Source organism: Ambystoma mexicanum, chromosome 14 (genome assembly GCF_040938575.1).
Source record: "Ambystoma mexicanum isolate Mex_15411 chromosome 14, UKY_AmexF1_1, whole genome shotgun sequence".
In the NCBI taxonomy this organism is placed as follows: Eukaryota; Metazoa; Chordata; class Amphibia; order Caudata; family Ambystomatidae; genus Ambystoma; species Ambystoma mexicanum.
In genome coordinates, this window is record NC_090940.1 from 607,804,209 (window position 1) to 607,824,911 (window position 20,703).

Below are 20,703 nucleotides of genomic sequence, written 5' to 3' on the forward strand. Positions count from 1 at the left end.
TCAGGCGGATCCACATGACTGGGGCAAGAATGTCGAGAATGTTGGTGATGGTAAGATGGAGGTTTCTGAGAACAGAGTCGGAGGTAGTCTCTTCGGTGGGAGGAGACTGGCGATGAAGGTGGATGTGAAGGCAGCAGCTGACACTAGTTTCATCAGGTGGATGTTTGTGAACGAGGTTGATAGAGTGGGGGAGGTGCGTTCACAGGGCCGAGAGGACCCAGGTGAGAGGAGGGAGTGGTCTGACCAAGAGAGCGTGGTGGTGAGTGGGGCGGAGAGCAGAAGATCAGTGTGGATAAAGGAATCAAGAGTGTGTCCAGCCAAGTGGGTAGGACAAGTTGAGAGAATGGAGAGGGAGAGCGAGGTGCAGAGGTCACGGAAGAGAGTTGACACCGTGATTGAGGCCTCAAGGTGGATGTTGAAGTCGCCCAGCAGAAGGAGTTTAGAGCTAAATGTGAGGAGAGAGAAGTCGGCCCATTCTGAAAGGAACAGGGTTATAGGGCCAGGTGGCCTGTAGATGGAGGCAATGGTCAGGGAGGAAGTACTTCATGTTTGAAGTTCTGTGCTACTTGTGCATGCCAATGCTTTCTCTCGGCCTCATGTAGTTCCCTCCTTTTTCAGGGAGTTCTATCCTCCTCATGCTCTCCAATCCTCTCCCCTACTGCTGTCGCTTTCCCTTCCTCGTGCAGTCGCTCCATATGCTTCTCTTCCTCGCCTCACACACTCCCTCTGTGTCTCTTTCAGCAAGTGCGGGCGCATGCGCTTCCAGACTCCGCTGCCTCTGCCCTTGCCGAAGCTTCTGGTGATTTTTGGCCTGGGGGACTGGAGTGCGTACTCCCATGAGACGGAAGTGACGGCGGAAGTGTGTCTGTCCCCTGACAAGCAGTCTCAGAGAATAGGGAAGCTCTCCACAGACTCCAGGTAATTGATGGCGTGCAAAGCCCACAATCCATTGTTCCAGCACCCTGTGGGGGGGTGGGGGCGGGGGCACAGGCTGATCCATAGGGTGAGAGTCTTCTCTCCCAAGGGAAGGCAGACAGCGGGGTCTGTTGTTGAACCTAAAAATTGGTGGTGTCCGGTATAAGCTGGTCTAAAACCCAAAGTTGCTGCCTCAAGATGTTGGGGCATAGCAGTTTCTGACAAACACCCATTTACTTTATCACTGAACATAATTTTTAGTTTTGGCTCTTGTGCAGTGCGTTAGTGCTACCTTCCGTGCATAAACTATTGGTATGGGGTGTACAGTAAGGGGGATGGCATGGGAGCTACCCTCACCACGTTCACGACACCAGTTTCTTGCTAGCTGCATTGACGGCACTGTTACTGTGTTAGCTGTGTGGTCCTCTTATCTGGATTATTTTTTTGTCTGAAAGTTTCAAACACTGATATCTCACACCTTCACATTACAATAATTTTTGGCAAGATTATTGGCTGGAGAAGTGAAACTGTAGCGAACGAAAATTGGAAGATGCTCAGTGCGGTGGAACGGCAAACCAGCATGGGCAAAGCCAACTGTTGCTTATTATATAGTTGTGAAATGGCGGTGGCCTGTTTTTGTGAAGTGTGTAGCACTGAATTGCAAAAGTTAGTACTTTTTTGAAAGTTTGTGCACATTTGCATTCTTGTAGTCAACATGTGGCTTAATTTGTGGCTTAAATTTGTATGTACTGCAATGTTTTTGGCTACATACGGGTACAATGAATACATATTTTGAGGCATTGGAATTGGATAATGGTGAAAGCAACACAATGAGCATCATAGCATAATGGAGGGAAGTGCCATTTATTTAGTTGCATTTAGTTTAAATGAAACTTTTACAACTTGGAACATAATATCTATGTAGGGGCCCTAGGTATGGAACCGTCCTTGCTAAACTCTGTTACTTGTTATGGTGTCCTTTGTTTAATGCAAGGTCACAGAATGTTTTATTTTGAGGTGAAGCCCACAACTCCTTTGTTGTATGGTATGGGATTATCCTGGATACCTCGCCGTTTGTTTTCTTTTCCACACCGTTTGTCATTTGGTGATAAGTGTAAAGCGAAATGTTATTCATCAGTTTGTTACGTGGGCTATTGGCCCAAGTTATGGTCAGCCGACACGTGTTTCGACCCGTGGGTCTTTATCAAGGCTAGTGGTGTTTCAAGGTTGCCCCCTGTGGGGTCCTGGGGTGATAGTCCGTGGTCAGACTTGCCAGGCACAGCTGGGCTCCTCATAGGCCCTGGATTCTAGGTATAGGTGGCGTCAGTGCGTCCTCTGTTAATGATCCGGACTATCACCCCAGGACCCCAGAGGGGGCAACCTTGAAACACCACTAGCCTTGATAAAGACCCACGGGTCGAAACACGTGTCGGCTGACCATAACTTGGGCCAATAGCCCACGTAACAAACAAACTGATGAATAACATTTCTCTTTACACTTATCACCAAATGACAAACGGTGTGGAAAAGAAAACAAACAGCGAGGTATCAATCCCTAACTATACAACTTAAACATAAGATTCACATCTCTATGAAATGTTTATACAAATACATACGATGGGGAAAGTGCCATTACCAAAAGTATTGTTACTCGTTGATTCGACCTCCGAAGGATGAAGAGTTGAATCCTGTACCGAATGGTATACAAACCTTCGACAGGTAGGCTACCCAGACATTATTGAAACACAAAACATGTAGCACCATGTTACTCGGGTGACGAGACGCTCTACTTTACGGAAAGCTTTCATGATATTCTATATTGTGGAGTCAAGACCAACCAAAAAAAATCCCATGGCAGGTGCCAACAATGCGTTCCTCAACTTACAACTTACTATAGAAGTGGTTCTCTTTCTATACCTCTTCTGGCCATAGCCCCCCAACTACTGGCCTGCCCAAATGAGCCAACACAATGGTGCTGGGATTATTTTAATCAATGAAATTGTGTTGACCGGCAAAGTACATCTGGAGGCCATGGTGGGCGATTGGTGGCACAGGTAGGGAAATGGGCAGCTATAACGTCTGTGATGAAGGAAGGCGCAAAACAAAAGCACAGCACCAGTGCACCTTTTTATTGCCACGCACCAGGGTGGGTAAGAATACAACTCCTAAAGGCCCAGTGGTTTTAAAAAATAAATCCTAATGCATAAATGTCCTAGAAGCTTCCGGATGAGATGCGCTTACTCGTATAGTGAAAGGACCCCCTTAAAGGACTACCCCTCTGTGTTGTGTTTTCTTTACTCCCAACACCTATTGCCAAGGACTTGGGGACCAACGTGCTTCTTGACTTCCCTGACCCGCAAGCATGTCCCCCCCCCCCCTTTGCTGTGACACTCTTACCAGTATGTGTTTTTTTTTTTTTTTCTGTGGCTGTGCTATTCGCCTGCAGCCTTGGATTGCCCAGACTTCAGTCCTGAAGAAGGTCGTTTTTTGTGGTGGTCTCCCTGTCTCTGGGTCCTGCTAGGGTTTAAGGTAATGCCCTCAGCAGGCTTGCCGCTTTAACTCTTCTTGCCTCCATCGCTGCAGCTCACACTTCCAGGACTGGAGCCCTGACAGTTGCTTCCTTTGGCTGAGGTAGGGCTCTTGATTGGCCTGATGACCCACCAATGGAAATCCCCCCACCTCAGCCCTCATTTGCATAGGTTCTGCTTCAATTCCTCATTAATATCCTCTGTGTTTGTTTGCCCCTCTCTTGTCCCTATTGTTGGATGCTTATCTCACTTTGCGTGGGTCTCAAATGTGCCCTCTGCCTTGGAGTGCGGTGGAAGAAGCAGACTCCTTCCAAATCTCTCTTTGGGTTTTTATAGCGTGAACTTTGCTAAGAAGCAACGGAGCGCTCTACATATCATGAAGGGTAACTGGAGGTAAGGAGTGCAGTTGCAAAAGTTGGCAAAGCATGTCAGGGTCATGCATGTTGGACATGATGCAGGATTGCAAGGAACCTGGAGTCCGCCTAGGAATTGACCCTAGAGTAGCGTTTGAGTTCCTTCCTGAACTGCAAGAGCATTGGCACAGCCTGGCTTGCGTGACCGTAGGCATGGGAGTAGTAAGCGAAGGTTTGTTTCCTGGTTTTTGCCTTCGCGGCCTGTTTTTTGTCTAGACACATTTGAGGTATAGTTTTGTAGCAATGGAGACAGGGGTGGACGCGTTGGTGGCCTTTAAGGTAATCCAGGCAGCCTAAAAGAGTATTCTGGATGGGATGGTAACTCAGTGCAGCTCCCTTAGGGTGGAAGAAATGTGGTCTAATTTCTAGTTTCCTATTGTGTCAGAGTGTTGGCTGGCCCTAATTGGGGCTAGGTGCATCACGGCAACGCTGATGAGGATTACCTTCACAGATGTGGAAGATGACCAGGCCCTAGATTGTGGTTCTTTGGTCTTCAGGTGAAAGGAGGTACCAGGTAGTTTGGGTCTTTGTGTTGAAATGTCTGAAGGAGAGAGTGCGCAGTAAGGGCCATGTGTGGTGCAAAGTAGTTACGCCTGTAGTTTAGCCAACCTTGAATGATATCCGTCTTATAAGGATGACTGAGAGGGACACGTTCCGTCTTTGTGGGATTGAGATCTTCATCCATGCTTGGACGGAGGCGAGGGAATTGCGGCGATGCGGGATGTCTGGGTACCATCTTTCCTCAGTGATGGTCCCTGCTTCGATCGGGAATAACACTTGCAATGTTGCCTGGTAGATATTGGCTCCCATGCCTACCACCTCCGGGCAGTAGTGGATACAAGTCCTTTAAATGATCTACATAAGCATGCTTTAACCATCTGTAACCTAGGAAAACTAGGCCGTGATATTTTCCACATATGTTCATCCAGGACTCTGAGTGCATCCCAAACCCCCAAGGAAGTATGGGTAAGTAAGAAAGATGGCTCAGTGGATCAATTAAGCATCTCACTTGGATGCATTGCCGGTGGTGGGAAAGGCATCACACTTGTATGAACTGTTGGGGGTGGAAAATGTATCGCATTCGGAGGGATTGTCGGGGGTAGCAAATGTCTTGCCGCTAACGAGCCGTACTAAAAACCCACCTTTCTGCATATGCACCCTCAAACTTCGCATGCACTTCACAACACCAGACATGAAACAAACCACACACGAACGCACCTCAATACCGCATGATGGCTACTGACCTAAAGCGGAACCTATGCTCAGTGACCAGTTTCCCTGAACTGAAGCTGCCAACAGCACATCAAAGCTCTCTTGCTCTTCTACCTCTAAATCCCACTAGCAAACCCAGCAACAGCCCGTTCCTTTGCAGACACGCCAGTGCAACAAAGGACCACGCAAATGGCAACAGTGCATGGTACAAGACCATTAACATATGCCTGCAGGTTACAGGCCTGGCATTTCACAAGGTGGTTGTTGCAGAGCCTTCTGCCCTCAGTTTGTATTGCACAAGAGCTAAGTGGTCAGCTTCCAGTGCCCAAATACATTGCATAATGGTGCTTCGATCTAAAAAATGTGAGTTTGCACACTATAACGCTAAGCATAACCATAGAAGACTTCCCTTCACCACGGTGAACATAAGTATTTCTATTATCTCCATGTTTGACATAATTTGCATATTTGTACATGGCCAAATGCTGGCGTGTTGGTGCAACGCCATCACAGGTGAGTCCTTACGGGGGCAAGTGGTGGGGCGTTGGGGCAGTCCATCATAGGTGTACCCTTGGAGGGACAAGCACCGTCCTGTTTGGGCATAGAGATCACTGGTGTCCTCACAGGGGAAAATATCGCCATACAAAAATATCGCCATATTTTTGCGGCGATATTAAGGCATGGAACCTGCGGGGGACACCCTGTATTATTATAAAAGGAGCGGGGGACACCCCCGCAACCAAAAAACCCTAATCCCTAATATTATCCCTTCGACCATATATACGGCGATGTTTTTGGTGGGGATAATATTAACTGATACTGGAAAATGCTGGCCTTTTATGGCAAAGCTCTCAGTTTAAGGATTAAATGATTTGGCACCAACTAGTGAATTGCTGCTTTTATGTATGTAATAGTTAGTTGGGAGATTCCAGTTCAGCTCTTGAACGCAGTGTGGGTGCCCATGACCTGGTTCTTGCCTATGGGCTGTGCCATCTTGGACCAGTCTCTTTCTGTAAAGTGGTCTGTCATTGGCTAGTGCTGAAAGGCTAGTAAGAGGCTGTGTACAGAACAGCCGATGAGTTGAACTGAACTGACAGTACCTGACATGTCTCGCATCTGCATGTGTCAGCAGGTCGCTGGTGTGGGAAGGAGACTGGCGGCTGGACTTCCTCATGGATTCCAGGAGTCAGGCGGACCGGGGCGTTCCTGCGAAACTCATCCTCACTGTGAGTGGACAGGTAAGATTCTACCCTCCCCCTTGACCACCGCAGCCTGCCACATGGCACCAGCGGTAGGCCTTACGCATATTGCTACTGTGGGGTTTGTATACATTGACCATGCTACATAGAGCTGATGGGAGTTATGGCCCAGAACACCTGGAGAGCCAAAGTTTGCAGACCCCTACTACTTGTATAAGGCCAAAAGGCTTATTTGTGTGGCTATCTTCTTTGCCCCAGAAAATAACTGAAAAAAGGTCAAATAAATTTGATCAAATGTGATAAGGTCAAATATTTTGGGTCAAATGGACCCAAACCAGTTGACCATGGCCTTCTGGGCAGGTCTGTCCAATTGACCTACAGATCTTCTCAAGGGTTTCTCGAGTTTCCCAGTCACTTCTTAATAGGGTAATCTGTTCGATATGTGCCCTTATTTATTTTTTTCAGCTGACGAAGGGTGGTGGCTTTAGCAGCAGCACTCCAGCCAGAAAACGTTCGGCCACTGAGCCACCGCAAAGTCACCTGCTCTCGGAAAGCACCATCCCGCTGGTCCGCCCGGAGATGCCGCTGGAGGTGAGCACACCCCTTGCTCATCCTAATTTTCTATCCTCCATCCCATATGGTTGGCATGCAGTCTTTGGTGTTTTTCTGCAGTGGACTCAAAATTGTAAGAGCATTTAACCCAACATCTGTTTGTGGCATGGCGCATGGCACTGATTGCAATGCATGCCTGGGGGTACTCTTTACCCTTGGGTGAAATATTAACCTATATTGTATTTCATGTTTTGTTTTCTTTTTAACCATGAAGCAAGAATATCCCACCATTGAAGAGTTGGAGAGCTCTAAGGAGGTAACTATGGCACCTCAGATGGGTAATGAAAGGGTGTTGCATCGGTCCAGGTGCATAGTGATGGAGGTGATGGGTGCCTGGCTCAGTAAATGGAGTCGAGACTTGTTTGGTGGTGATCCATGTCAAATTTGAACTTGAATACCGTATTGCCAAGCACTTGCAAAACTCAATGGCACCTTTTTCTGAAGCAGGGCCAGCAGCAGACATCGGAGGCCACTCAACGGATACCGAAGGCTGTGGTCATGGAAACTTCTCCACCGCCTGCAAAGAGGCAGGCACTCGCCAGGCCGGCACTCGCCAATGCAAGCCATGAAGCGGATGTTTGCAAGAGATGGGAAGAGGCCACAAGGAACAGGGACCTTAGAAAGACTTTGCCTCCACAGAGGGCCCCCAGGAAGCTGCAGTTTGGTGGTCGGAGACCACCAGGCCCACAGTTGGCAACAGGTAACAAAATTGAGCTCTTGAGCGCAAAACCTGGGGCAATCCAAAAGTTGGAAGTTCCTGACCGGAAAACTTTGGTTTGGGCATCCTGAGTTTGTTACCCTTAGCTTGCAATCTCCCATAGCGGCCCTTATGCACAATCATTAATACGCCATATCACGCTTAAAAGACCCATACCATCTGATGGTAGTCCCCTCTCAAGGTGGTCATGTTTTGTACTTTTAGCAGCCAACCAGGATGCTTGGTTCCTGCCAACCCTCTGGTACCACTCCACGCTGCAATGTTGGCCGCCCGATAGCCACCACACAACCGAAACACCAAATGAGGGGCTACACTGATGGCGACAGCACCCCACACCTAGTTTCTCCTTAGCTGGCAATTATACTTGCTGCTTAGTCTCCCTCTGTCTCTCTTCAAAGGTGTTCTCCCTCTTCAAAGGTGTTCTCTTTCTTGCCCCCAAGTTGGTCTCCCTCCATTCCCTCTCCCAAGTGTGTCTCCCTCTTTACCCCCTACCACAACATTGGTCTACTTCTGTTTCCTGATGTTTTATGCTTCTATTTTTTTAGTCTGTCCAAGTCCACGGTGGGGCCAAGCCCTTTGCCTCAGTGACCCTGAAACGGCCATTCTGATGGGGGGAGAAGGGCCCAATCAACAGCCATGTACAGATTCTCTTTGGAAACTGGAGATTGGTAAGAGCCGTCACCAATTACAATGTGATAACGGTCACTGTTTGCCTGATGTAATGTTATGTTAACGTGCCTATTCCATTACAGACCCACTCTAAGCCAATCTGAATGCAGTCCATAATATCTGATATTGACCTCTTTCCAAGCACTGCAGCTTGGGCATGAGACGTTCCCATGGATGCATTCCTCCAGGAGTTTACTCTGTTCTCTTCGGGGCTTTACGTCCTTCTCATAGCACTGCAGGTTCTCACTATCGATCATATAGGCCACTCGCGGGCAAAGATTTTCACTATACTTTCCGTGAATTCTTCATTGACCATAAATTTGGCATGTAACTCTCTTCCTTTCACAACATCTATTCTTAATCTTTTTTTGGTCTTGGTGCAATGGCTTTCTCAGCTGACCTCTTCTTTGGTTGGTCAAGACATTGGGTTCTCTTTTCCAGTTAAAAAATATTTGAGCTGCTTTAAGTATCTTTTCAGATTCTTTCTCTACCCCAGCCTTTTAGGTCTTTTCATGAGTTTCGATTTCTCCCTGCTCTTTCTATGGACTTGGGTTCTCTTGCAGTTCTCTTGTAGCTTATGACCTCTGGTCCCTCACATGGTTCTCTCTGGCATCTCCAGGACCTCTGTTTCTTTCATAATTTCTCTTTAGGTCTCTTCACGATCTCTGGGTGTTCTGGGTCTCTAACGACCTCTGGTTTACTCACAATGTTCTTGGGTCTTTACACGACCCCTGGTTTACTTGGTGTTATTGGGTCTCCCACCTCTAGTTTACTCGCAATGTTCTTGGGTCTCTAGACGACCTCTGGTGTACTCAAAATGTTCTTGGGTCTCTAAATGACCGCTGGTTTACTTGGTGGTGTTGGGTCTCCCACAACCTCTGGTTTACTCACAATATTCTTGGGTGACCTCTGGTGTACTCACAATGTTCTTGGGTCTCTAGGCGACCTCTGGTGTACTATGTTCTTGGGTCTCTAAATGACCGCTGGTGTACTTGGTGTTGTTGGGTCTCCCACAACCTCTGGTTTACTCACAATATTCTTGGGTGACCTCTGGTGTACTCACAATGTTCTTGGGTCTCTAGGCGACCTCTGGTGTACTATGTTCTTGGGTCTCTACATGACCGCTGGTTTACTCTGTTTTCTTGGGTCTGTCATGACCTCTGGTTCTTTTAGGATTATTTGAGACCTCTCCATACCCTTTGGTTCATATATACTGCTCTTAATGGTAACAATCCCCGCCCCTTAATTCAGGGTCCTATTAAGGCAGGCATATTTCTTTTTCCCTCCTGCCATTGATGGTTCTTTGTTTCTGCAAGGAAAGCTTCCCTCCCGAGGCTTTCTTCTGATACCAGATGTAGTGAGTAGAACCAGCGCCTGGGAGGTAGGGCCTTTGCCAGAGCAACTGCTGCACAGTAGTAAGTGAACTACTGCTTCCGAGGTAGCGGTGCTCCTGTGCATGCAGGGAGCGGATGAAACATCTTGTTCGAAGCCTTCACCCCTCTCTGGCATTTCACATCCTCTCCTGTAGGGCTGGACAGGGGCTGGTTTTCTAAGATTGTCTAAGACCGGTCGTTCCATTTAGCGACAGCGTTTCACGTTTTCTGATTGCCTCTCATGAAATTTCATTTGAAAAGTTGTCCTAACATTCCCCTTCTGGTATTTGTTGGGTCTTAATGGATGTACAGACTTGGGCTATCGGCGCCATTTTGGATCTGCAATCCAGTTTGGACGTTGATCCACCGTGTTTGGCGTACTCGCAGCAAGAGAGGCTTGCTGTTTCATTTGAGTAGCCTGCCCCTTGCTCTTAAGATACTGTGCTTCACTACTGTGCTTCACTGCTGTTCTCACAGATACATTTCTGTCTGCATTCTGCAAACCTCGCGGTTAACCCTTTGTTCGACCTTCCAATCTGTTGAATTGATATTTTATTTCTGTCGCGCTCGTACAGAAGTGTTTCAGAGTGCGTCAAGGGAGGGCAACAGGGGAGAACAAAACAACGCCCTTACTAGGCCCAGTGACCTTGAGAACGCGCAAGGGAGAGGGGGAGGGGAAAAGTGCATGGAAGGGGGGGAGAAGTGGAAAGTGCGTAGCAAAGGAGAAACCGATTAATAATCGATAATAAAGGCAACAAACGGTGGTAGTGCAGCCAGCAAGTTGCAGGTGCTGGGTTTAAGACGGCAGACAGGGTGGGTATGATAAGTGCAGGAAGAAAAAGGAGGGGGGGCTGTATGGGTACAAATACAGACCCCAGTGCAAGGGGTGGCCCTGTGGCAGGGAGAGCAGGTACCTGGGCCCGGAGGACAGAGGGTGGCCAGGTGTCCGGTGCCAAGAGAGAACCGATCAGCAGGGGAGAGGGGGAGCGAAGGCAGAAGCAAAGAGGAAGGTCTTGAGGTCCTTCTGGAACTGGAGATGGTTCTCCTCAAGTTTTAGAGTGGTAGGGAGGCCCCAGCCAAAGACTGAGATCTACCCCCAGCTCGTTTAGTTGAGAAACGACGGACCCTGAGGGAGTTGGAGGTAGAGGAGCGAAGAGCTTGTGAGAGGGGGAGGTATTTGCGGAGGTATAGCTGAATGTATTTTGGACCCAGGCCCCAGAAATCCTTGGGTACAATGCAGAGGGTTTTGAATTTAATCCTTGCATCCACTGGGAGCCAATGGAGAGATTTCAGAGCTGTAGAGATACGATCCCAGGGCTTGAGGCCAAGGACACGTCTCGGAAGTCCTGTTCTGGATTAGTTGCAGAGGGCGGAGAGTAGAGGCAGGTAGATTTAGAAAGAGGCTGTTACAATAGTCCAACCTAGAGAGAACCAGAGCTTGGGATACCATGAGCTTCTGGGGGAAGGAGAGGAAAGGCAGAGTACCTCTGAGGAGGTGCAGTAGGAAGTTTGACTTTTTAGAGACATCAGAGATGTGGGCGGAGAAGGAAAGTGTGGAGTCAAAGATGACCCCGACGTTCTTAGCCTCGCAGGTGGTGGTGGTAGGAGGAGGGCCAAGGGAGGCCGCCCAGAGAGTGGGGGGAAAGGATGGTGAAGGTGTGCTGATGAGGAGGATCTCCGTCTTGCTGGCATTCAGACAAAGACCATTGGCGGAACACCAATCTTGAATGGCAGTTAGGCAATCAGAGATGAGGGAGAGGAGATGGCCTAGGGCAGCCTGAAAATGAGGAGTGTTGTCAGCGTAGCACTGGAAATTTGAGCAGAAAATAGCAATGCAGTGGGCGAGAGTTGCCAGGCATTGTTTGAAAAGCCAGGCCGAGAGGTTAGACCCCTGGGTAACGTCACAGGTAGAGAGGGAGATAGATGATAGGAAGGACCCAAGTTGGACCTGGGAGTGTCAATTGGAGAGGAAAGAGGTCAGCCAGGCCAGAGCCTGATCAGTGATACCCAGGTTATCACAGAGACGTTGAGCAGGATGGTATGGTTAACCGTGTTGAAGGCAGAAGAGAGATCGAGTAGGATGAGGACTGAGGGAATGTTGGAATCAAGGTTGGATAGCAGTATGCTTCTGGCAGCTCTGAAGCCAGACTGGTGGCCATGGAGACAGGCAACCGAATCGGAATGAAGGTTAAGCTGAGATGGCCAGCTTTTCCAGGAGTTAGCACAGAAAGGGAGTAATGGAAATTGAGCGATAGTTAGCCAGACAAGAAGGATCAGCTGTGGGTTTCTTGAGAAGAGGATGCACAAGGGAGTGCTTCAGGGGGGAGGAGAAAGATCCTAAGGCAAAGGAGTGGTTTCAGAAATTGGCAAGGGCTGGAGCGAGGGTGTCAATGTGGTCCATGATGGCTTTAGAGGAACAGGGATTAACCTGTTTTGACAAGGCTTTCATAGATCAGACTCGTCTAGCGACCTCATCAGTGGAGGGAAGGATGAGGAGGGTGAGGGGGTGGCTGGAGAAGGCTCAGCAAGCAAAGACGGAGGGGAGACCAGGGGCAGGGGAGGAGAGGTTGAACAGGATGTTCTGGGTTTTTGAGATAAAGTGAGAGGCAAGGACATTGTAAAGAGCCTGGGAGGCAACAGGAGGGGTAGAGACTGTAGCAAGGTTGGCCAGCTCCTTTCAGATTTTAAAGAATTCGGTCGAGTTGTTAGATGCCGCAGAGACACAGGCTTGAATGTGGACTCTTTTCTTGGTGAGGGCAGAGAGTCGGTATTGCCTTTGGAGCAGGCGATGTGCCAGTTTGTCGGAGGATGAACAAGAAGCCTTCCATTTCCTCTCAGCTGCCCTACACTTATGTTTAGGTGTAGCTAGGTCGGAGTCCTACCAGGAATTGCACTTGGCTTCGGACTTCAAATGGATCCTTATGTCAGGGGCAAGAGCATCAAGAGTATCAGAAATTGAAGAATAGAGCTGTGACAGGGCTGTGTCTGGATGTGAGACAGCCAGAGGTGGGGGGGGGGGCGAGAGAAGGTGGCGGCGAGTCAACTGACCCACGCTTCAAGGGCCGGATGTCCGAGAAGGTAGGTGGCAATGTTGGGGTAGGCTTGGCTTGGGAGGGAAGAGAGGGAGAGATGAGAGCAGAGGAAGGAATGATCACTCCAGGAGAGAGGAGTGGTCAGAGGGATGGAGAGGGGGAGGTCAGAGGAGATCAAGACATAGAGTGTGTGCCCTGCAGAGTGAGCCGGGCCAGAGGGGAGGATGGACAGGGAGAGGGAGTCGTAGAGGTCACAGAAGAGTACAGAGGAAGACAAGGAGAGTCTAAATGGATATTGAGGAGGACCAGGAGGAGGACCAGTCGGAGAGAAATGAGATGATTTGACCAGGAGGCCGGTACATGGTAGCCACAGTAAGAGAATGGGTAGGAGAGAGAGAGTGCCTACAGACCAGGCATTCAAAAGAGGAGTAGGTCTGAGTGGGAATGATAAAGGCAGGAATCCACTCAGGAAAGATCAGGGCTACCCCCCACCAGAGCGGGATGATCTGGCTGTGGAGAGGATTGTGTAGCCATCAGAGAGGAGAGTGTTGAAGCTTGTGACAGACAGAGCTGGCCGTGAACCATGTCTCAGTAAGACTAAGGACATCAAGGTCTAGTTCTTCAAGAAGGTGGCAGATGTCAGAGGAATGTTTGACAGCAGAGCGAGATTTGAGAGTGGCAATATGAAGGTTGCCAGCCTTCAAGACCTTCCGGGGAGGGGTACAGATCAGAGGTACGCTCTGCGGAGGAGGAGGAGCAGGAGGAGGAGGAGGGAGGGGGCAAGGTAGCCAAGGGGGGAGGGGAGGGGAGGGGAGGGGAGGGGAGAGGAGAGGAGGGGACAGCAGGAGATGAGGGGAAATTGATGAGGTGAGGGAAGCGCCTATCAAAGAGGAGGAAATTGGCCTGAGGGCCTTGGACCATGACAGTGACATTAGGGTAGACATTAATGATGACTTTAGAGGAGTCGAAGGAAGCCATGAGAACTTCCAGCGAGTGCTACCATTAATGGGAGAGGAGATGGGACAGAGCACAGAGATCATATGAAGAGAGTCCATGGATCTGGCAAAAGAACGACAAAGAGGATGTCCGTGAGGGTCTGTCTGGAGGAAGCATTGGAGTAGGTGTAGGTGACAGGAAGACCAGGCCTTGAACTTGTTTCTGCCAGACTTAGTGAGAAGGGAAGGATAGTCCATGGAGAAGCAGTTGGAAAAGATGGGAGAAACGGAAAGAGCCATGGGTGTGGAAGCTAGGAGAGGAGGGAGAAGCTGGGGGGGTTCTAAGGCAGGTAGGTGTGGGACAAAAGAGAGTGGTGAGGTAACTGGGCTGGCAAGTTACAGAGAAGCAACAGTATACAAGCAAAATGCAGAGAATTTAGCAATGGGCAGAAGATTTGACTTTCTAGCAAAAACAGCAAGATTTGATGCAGTTAGGCTTTGCTTCATAGTAAGCATTCCCTGCATTCTGGTCTTTTAATGCTATTGCATTATTCGAGTTTAGGCAACATTCACAATTTTTACCTCCTTTACTGTTGGGTCTGACTGTCCTGGGGCATGTTGGGACTTGCAGTCCCAGACCATCTTTTTTGGCCAACATGGCTCCTTCTGGATTAAGGGAACCCTTTTGTGTGGGGTGGAGTTTGTGGAGGGGTGAGCCTAGAGAATCCTGCTTCATCCACTCTCCGGGAGGCACATTTGTTAGCGGCTCGATGAACTCATTCAGCAGTTGCTCGGCTCCCCTCATCAAAAGATGATGGCAAGTTTCATCACCTCACCAGAACAATTGGAGGTTGACCAACTACTTCCAAATATGTCTTTATTTCTCTTTTGTTGCCTTTGCCCAGCACCCAGGTTTCAATTTGAGTCTTCAACAATGCAGCCAGAGTCTGGATTAGATTAGGCTGAGCAGGTATCTAATCCATCAAAAGTGGTTCACTTTTATTATTATTGTATTTATTGAGCGCTGACCTCGTTTCGATAAGCAACAGAGCACTTTACAGAGGTATACAATAATACAGATGCATAACGGAGCGCTTTACAGAGGTATACAACAATACAGATGCATAACGGAGCGCTTTAGAGGTATACAACAATACAGATGCATAACGGAGCGCTTTACAGAGGTATACAACAATACAGATGCATAACAAAGCACCATTCAGAGTTAACGGATATACCTGGCGTGGGGTATAGAGGTGGGGTAGAGCTGTACTGGGTGGTGGGGGGGAGATGGGCAGGCAGCGTCTAGCGAGTCAGTTGCCGCGAGGGGAGATGTGATGGCCTAGGTATTGCGCCGAAGAGATTCCTTCAAGAGGTGGGTCTTGAGTTCTTTTCTAAATTGTAGGAGCGTGGAGGCGAGTCGTGCTGACTGGGAGGAGGTTCCATAGTCTTGGGGCGTAGGCAGAGAAGGCTTGTTTTCTGGTCATTTCCATTTTGCAGCTGCAGGTGTCTTCACTTCTGGTGGTGCGCTGGAGATGCTGAGTTTTTCTGCAAGGTAGCTGGGTGACTTGAGGGCGACTGCCTTATAGATCATGCAGCAAGAGTTGAAGGTGATTTGTGAGTGCAGTGGGAGCCAGTGAAGGTCAATGAGGGATCACACCATAACTGAAGTTCCATTTTTAAAATGACTGGTGTAATGTTTGAAATGTTAAATACATAAAGCTATTTTAAGTGTTAACGCAGCTATACCCCAAAAAAGGCAATGACTAGGTGCATTAAAAGATTTCTAACCCGTAGAAGTTGTGATTAAAACGTTGACACGTAGCACCCCTACCCTCCAGCTCAGGGGCCTACAACATTTGGCGCTCAAGCTCTTTTGAACAACCTCACCCATCATCCCTAACCAGCATTGTCCATAGTGAGAGATCGCGATAGTCTTGGTCCAAAACATCTGGAGAGCCTCTGGTTGCAGGCCGGTGCTCCAGCCATAGGAGGAAGGTAGGAACATTACGAAAATACAGAAACGTCTAGGAAAAATAGACTTGCGTTAACAGTCTAGACTCTGGCTGATCTTTTAGGCCAGATGCCTCCTGCTAATCTTATAGGAATTCCATAATGTGTACCACTCTTGACTTCACAGACAGTGACTTCTGGTTCCCAATGGAGACTCTCTCATCTGGGCCCACGCCGCAGTGCTCCATTGGCCACTCCGCCACCTATGACCCGGAATCAAAACGCATCTACATCTTTGGAGGTATGAGGGAAGGTACCCGATTCAGCAGCGTACACATCCTGGACACCTTGACCTGGAAGTGGATGTCTGTGAAGGTGAGTTCTTGGCCATCGGAGGGGCCCTCATGATAGGTATTGATGGTAAACTGTTAGAGCGCATCCAATCCATCACAGCACAATATATCACATGACGCAACTGCACAGTAGCTCCTGTGGCCCATTACGCATTCAAATGCTTATGAAGGACATAGAGTAGTGAGATTTTAGGCCAGAGGACTTTACCTCAGGAATATTGCACAATGTATAGACTCCCTCTTTATTCCCCTGACCCCCTTGCATTTTAAGCAGCCCATCACATTATTAAGCAGGTAACTATCGCCGGGATGCTCAAAAGGTGATAGTCTGGATGATGAGTATTACCGCAAAGGGGTGGTGAGTAATTGATCTTTTATAACCAGTTTAACACCAGAGACCAGTCTCTAAGCACGGGACCGGGATTCAAACCTGTGTTGCTCTGCATTGTCTTGCTTCTAAGCTAAATGCTTTGCCCCTGAGCTATACTCCCAGCCCAGTACTTTGAACTTTCCAAAATCGTGAACTAACATTCACATATTTTTTTAGCAGGTAAGTTTGCGGAAGTGGCCACCATCTATATGCACCAACACTTCTAAGGCAGTTCCATGATATGATATGGCATTTATAACGCGCCTATCCACAAGTGTTTCAAATAACATGACAAATACAAATAACATGCAGTTGACCGATTTTTGTAAATATGACGGTCCAACAAGTGGGGTAACAAACACAAACATTGATGCAGACATCCACAACCTATCATTTTGACAATCAATAACGGACATTTGAAGACCTTTGTGTTTGTCCAGTGCATTCCACGAACAGTCTCTGGAGGATGGCTTGGGGGCAACGCGCTCCCCTTGGAAGCAAGACGACATGGAGCAACTCAGGTTCAATGCCCGGGTTTGCGCTTAGAAACCTCTCGGTATTAAGCACGTTATAAATAACCAATTACAATTACATTCCATGAACACATCAGTTATTGCATCTGTGAAAAGTGATTCCATTCCATTGATGACCGGTCCAACCCCTGCCTCCTGCCATATACTTTTTTCCTGTCCCGTTTCTGTTCTTGTACTGATGCCATCAACGCTCTTCCTCCGCAGGCAGTGGGGAAGGTGCCCACCCTCGCCCACCACAGTGCCACCATCTACCACAAAGAACTGTATGTCTTCGGTGGGATGTTCCCACCACAAGCGGCCTCGGACCATGGTCCCTGCAGTAACCTGCTCTACATCTTCAACCCAGAGTACAGCATCTGGTACCAGCCCATTGTGGAGGGTGAGAGGCCCCTGCCAAGGTTCGGGTGAGGCTCCTGAAGGTCCTCGCTGATGGCAACGCTACACCCATGCACAAGTGTGGCCTGTTGTGAAATCTGGAGGATCACCAAAAGGACAGATGCATTTGTATAGCGTCCACTATCCCAAGGGGTGGGGGGTGGAAGGGGAAGTTCTTGGAGCTGAGCAAAGCAGTCTTGATAGTGGATTTCAGTGCTTTGTCAATCCTTGTTGTACCCAGAGTAGTCGGTCACTGACCTCTGACTCTGGCCTAGCCTTTCATCGACTTCTAGGGCTGAAAGAGCTGGTCATGTGGATGGCGTGATCTATGCTGTAATCCTTGTATACCAGCACCTATTACAAGAGATTGGGTAGCCAGAGAATGCATGGTAGTCTACTAGGTCTGGCTTGATGCATACCTGGCCTCTGGACTCCCCAGGCTCTGTTCTTACTTGTGCAAGGAAGCATAGCTTACATATTAAGAACCACACTCGTTGCCACAGATTAGGAATATGTGTAACATTAAAACTCACTTGTCCTATGGTTGAGGAAAGAATAATTAGTCCCGAGTGGATGATTTCATACATTTCTTTCAACGATCTACAGGACAAGCGCCAACTGGTGAATGAAGGTGATGCTTTAGTTTGGCTAGCCATTCAGAAATGGAGATGAGCCAGAGCCAGCCAGTCCGCACAAGTTCACTTGACACTTATTATTTATGGCATAAGCCATGCGTCTAGGGAATGTATTGCATGCTGTAGTGTAACTGATGGATGTTATTCCCTTGTAATTGAATAATGTCTGAAAGAAACTGGAGCGCTTGGGATTACTCTGATCCAAGTAACTGGCAAACTGATGTATATGCAAAATTATCCCCAAAGCCTAAGTAAATGCTCTCCTTGGATTTGCTTGGCCAGTCTCCATGCTCTCTCTGTAACCCCCATCTTGTTCTTACACTGTCGCATCTAGCACACTCCAGTATAATGCTGTTTCTTTATTGGTAATCTTGGATTACTTTTCGTTTTTGCAATCTTATCATATGAGACAATCCCGTCACAGACCCATTTAAATTTATCAAAACTAAACTCCTTCCCCATAATGAAACATGCATTGGCAATGCCCACAGTTGTGGCTTTTGTGCAAGTATGGGAAAGGCACTTGCCAGCGTGTGGACAGACACCTGATCACCCTGATCCAAAGTGGGCCCACCTCTTAAAGTGCACGTTTGTCTGTAAAGCAAGTTCATTGTACAAATGGCCGGGAGGCACTAGATGGTGCCAAGGAGTCAAACTAACCAAAGTCTCCTCGAACCACACAAGTTTACACATTTTATGCATTTTGCAACAGTTAAAACACTCCCACACATTTTAATGCAATCATCCACCCCCCACACGATTGGTCAAACCTATACAAAGAAATTAATTCCCACGCTCTCATTGGACACATTTATTTAACTACATCCCCTTATAACCTATCTTTGCATCAGCTTATATTCATAGCGCACCCCTTTTTGGGTTCTTTCCGTGGTAGGTCATGACGTCGTCCCACCGTTACACATTCACACAAAAAAACATAATATTAGGAGTTCCAACTGTCCGGTGCCCTGTAAGCCCGAAAGTGATGCACATGGTATTTGCAAGGACACTACAACAATTTGAGGTGAAAGCGACCCAAACAGATTCCCTTTGAACTGGGGATAAATATCTTATCTGCCCAGACTTGCTGGCTTACTTATTTTACACATCTACCAATTCAGCACGCATGGCCTCTGTGCACATCCTGAGAACCTGATCGAAACCCATAAACCAATTGTTCCTTCTACCATTAAGCAGTCGTTGCACTGGGTTTATTACTCGGTACCAAATGAACTCTACCAGATGGCCGGACTTCCTGGACCATGAATAACAGACTCCATGTACTTAAAAAGATTCTATCTTCTCTGCACAATAGTACCAAGTCGTAAAAACCAGAGCCTGGCCATAGCTGACCATCTGATATTCTCACAGCTGCCCGCTGCCTTGCCTTTCCTCAACCTTCAACCTTGCTCAACCAGTTTCCCAGTCAGAGTTCATTTCGCCAATCCCGGCTTCTGGGCCTGCGCAATCCGTAGCTATGAGAGGACTTGCGTCATACAGATTTGTGTTTTCATCATGTACCCCAAACACATGTCCCTAAAGAACCCATGTATGTATGTCTATGTATAGATGTTCCAACACCACTGCGTCCTCGCAGTAGTTTCTTCATTACAAATCTCCTATCTTGCATGCACATATGAAGCTCCTCGCTGCCCAACTTTAGGCGCTATAAAAACAACACCTAGAGGCTGTGTGCTCCTACTCGTATGCTGTTCCTCCCCATCTGTACTCTGATGCAATCGTTTGGGCTTAAAGCAAGTGTCAGTAGCAGCCTTTGCCGCCTCCTTCATCTCCCCCCCCACTCCTGCTATTGACTCCTACACTGACTCTTCACTTGCTAGCCATCCCCTCTCCATCTCTAACACTCTTGATATCCTTGCCCCCTGCCATGAGGATCCATGTGAAACCTGCCTCCCAAGTGCAATAGTTGGTATAATTCTGACCTACCCTTGCTTAAACGCAAGTGCAAAGTCGCTGAATAGAAATGGTTGGCTTCTAGTAGATCCTATGACAAACTGGCCTGTCGCCTGCTCCAAAGGCAATACCGTTTCTCCATCCGCTGCAAGAATCGGGGCCCATATCCAAGGCTGCATCTCTGGGCCACAAACAACATTGCCTCTGTCGCTCCCTCCCTGGCTGAGTTCTGTAACAATTCTTTTGCCACTGGCTCCTTTACATCTTCCCCTCAAACACTCCCTTGTGCATCCCCCTCCTAAAAAGCCATCTGCTGACCTTTCATTCCCGGCTAACTACAGTCGCAGCGCCACTACCCACTTCTTGGACAAACTCGGAGACGTTGGTCATCTCCCAACTAATCCATCACACTGAATCTGTTTGCTGTCTCCACGACCACCAGTCTGGCTTCAGAGCAGCCAGCGGCACAAACTGCTCTCCTGAACACCCGTGATGACCTGCTCTCAAACCTTGATTCCAATTCTCCCTCTTGTTATCATCCTTGATCTGTCGTTTGCCTTAAACGTGGTCAATCATCACTGACTGGGCACTGGATTGGTTGACCTCCCTCTCGAATAGGCCCTCCCAAGTGCATCTGTATCCGTTTCTCTCTATCACTCTCCACCTGAGGTGTCCATCCGGGCTCTCTCCTCTCACCATGGCTTTTTTACATTTACCTTGCCCATCTCGCCCACCTGATCGCAACCTTCTCTCCTCATTTTCAACACTACGATGACAACACACAGCTCTCATTTAAGCTTGCCTCCTCTCCTTCCTCTCTCATTCCCAACTGTCTGGCCGCTGTTCAGGCATGGTGTGCTTCTAACGATCTCTGCCTTAAAGCCTTTAAGATGGAGATTCTTCTCATTGGGACTCCTGCCCCCTCCTTCCCTCCAACTCACTGGCTGTCCTCCTTGGGCCCCCT

At 48.3% G+C, this 20,703-nt stretch overlaps 1 protein-coding gene across 4 annotated transcripts in view; it reads left to right on the top strand.

Moving 5' to 3' along the window:
- Positions 1-20,703, top strand: part of LOC138527017 (rab9 effector protein with kelch motifs-like) — a 92,720-nt gene that overhangs the window by 61,622 nt on the left and 10,395 nt on the right. For 2 of the 4 annotated variants that reach the window (XM_069638003.1, XM_069638000.1), the window contains exons 2-9: positions 742-918; positions 6,198-6,306; positions 6,733-6,858; positions 7,094-7,135; positions 7,324-7,579; positions 8,143-8,265; positions 15,747-15,934; positions 17,020-17,219. In XM_069638003.1, coding sequence (XP_069494104.1) covers positions 755-918; positions 6,198-6,306; positions 6,733-6,858; positions 7,094-7,135; positions 7,324-7,579; positions 8,143-8,265; positions 15,747-15,934; positions 17,020-17,219 — 1,208 coding nt within the window. In that variant the 5' untranslated portion in view covers positions 742-754. The remainder of the gene's footprint in view (positions 1-741; positions 919-6,197; positions 6,307-6,732; positions 6,859-7,093; positions 7,136-7,323; positions 7,580-8,142; positions 8,266-15,746; positions 15,935-17,019; positions 17,220-20,703) is intronic. The other 2 variants (XM_069638001.1, XM_069638002.1) reach the window with 2 other exon arrangements.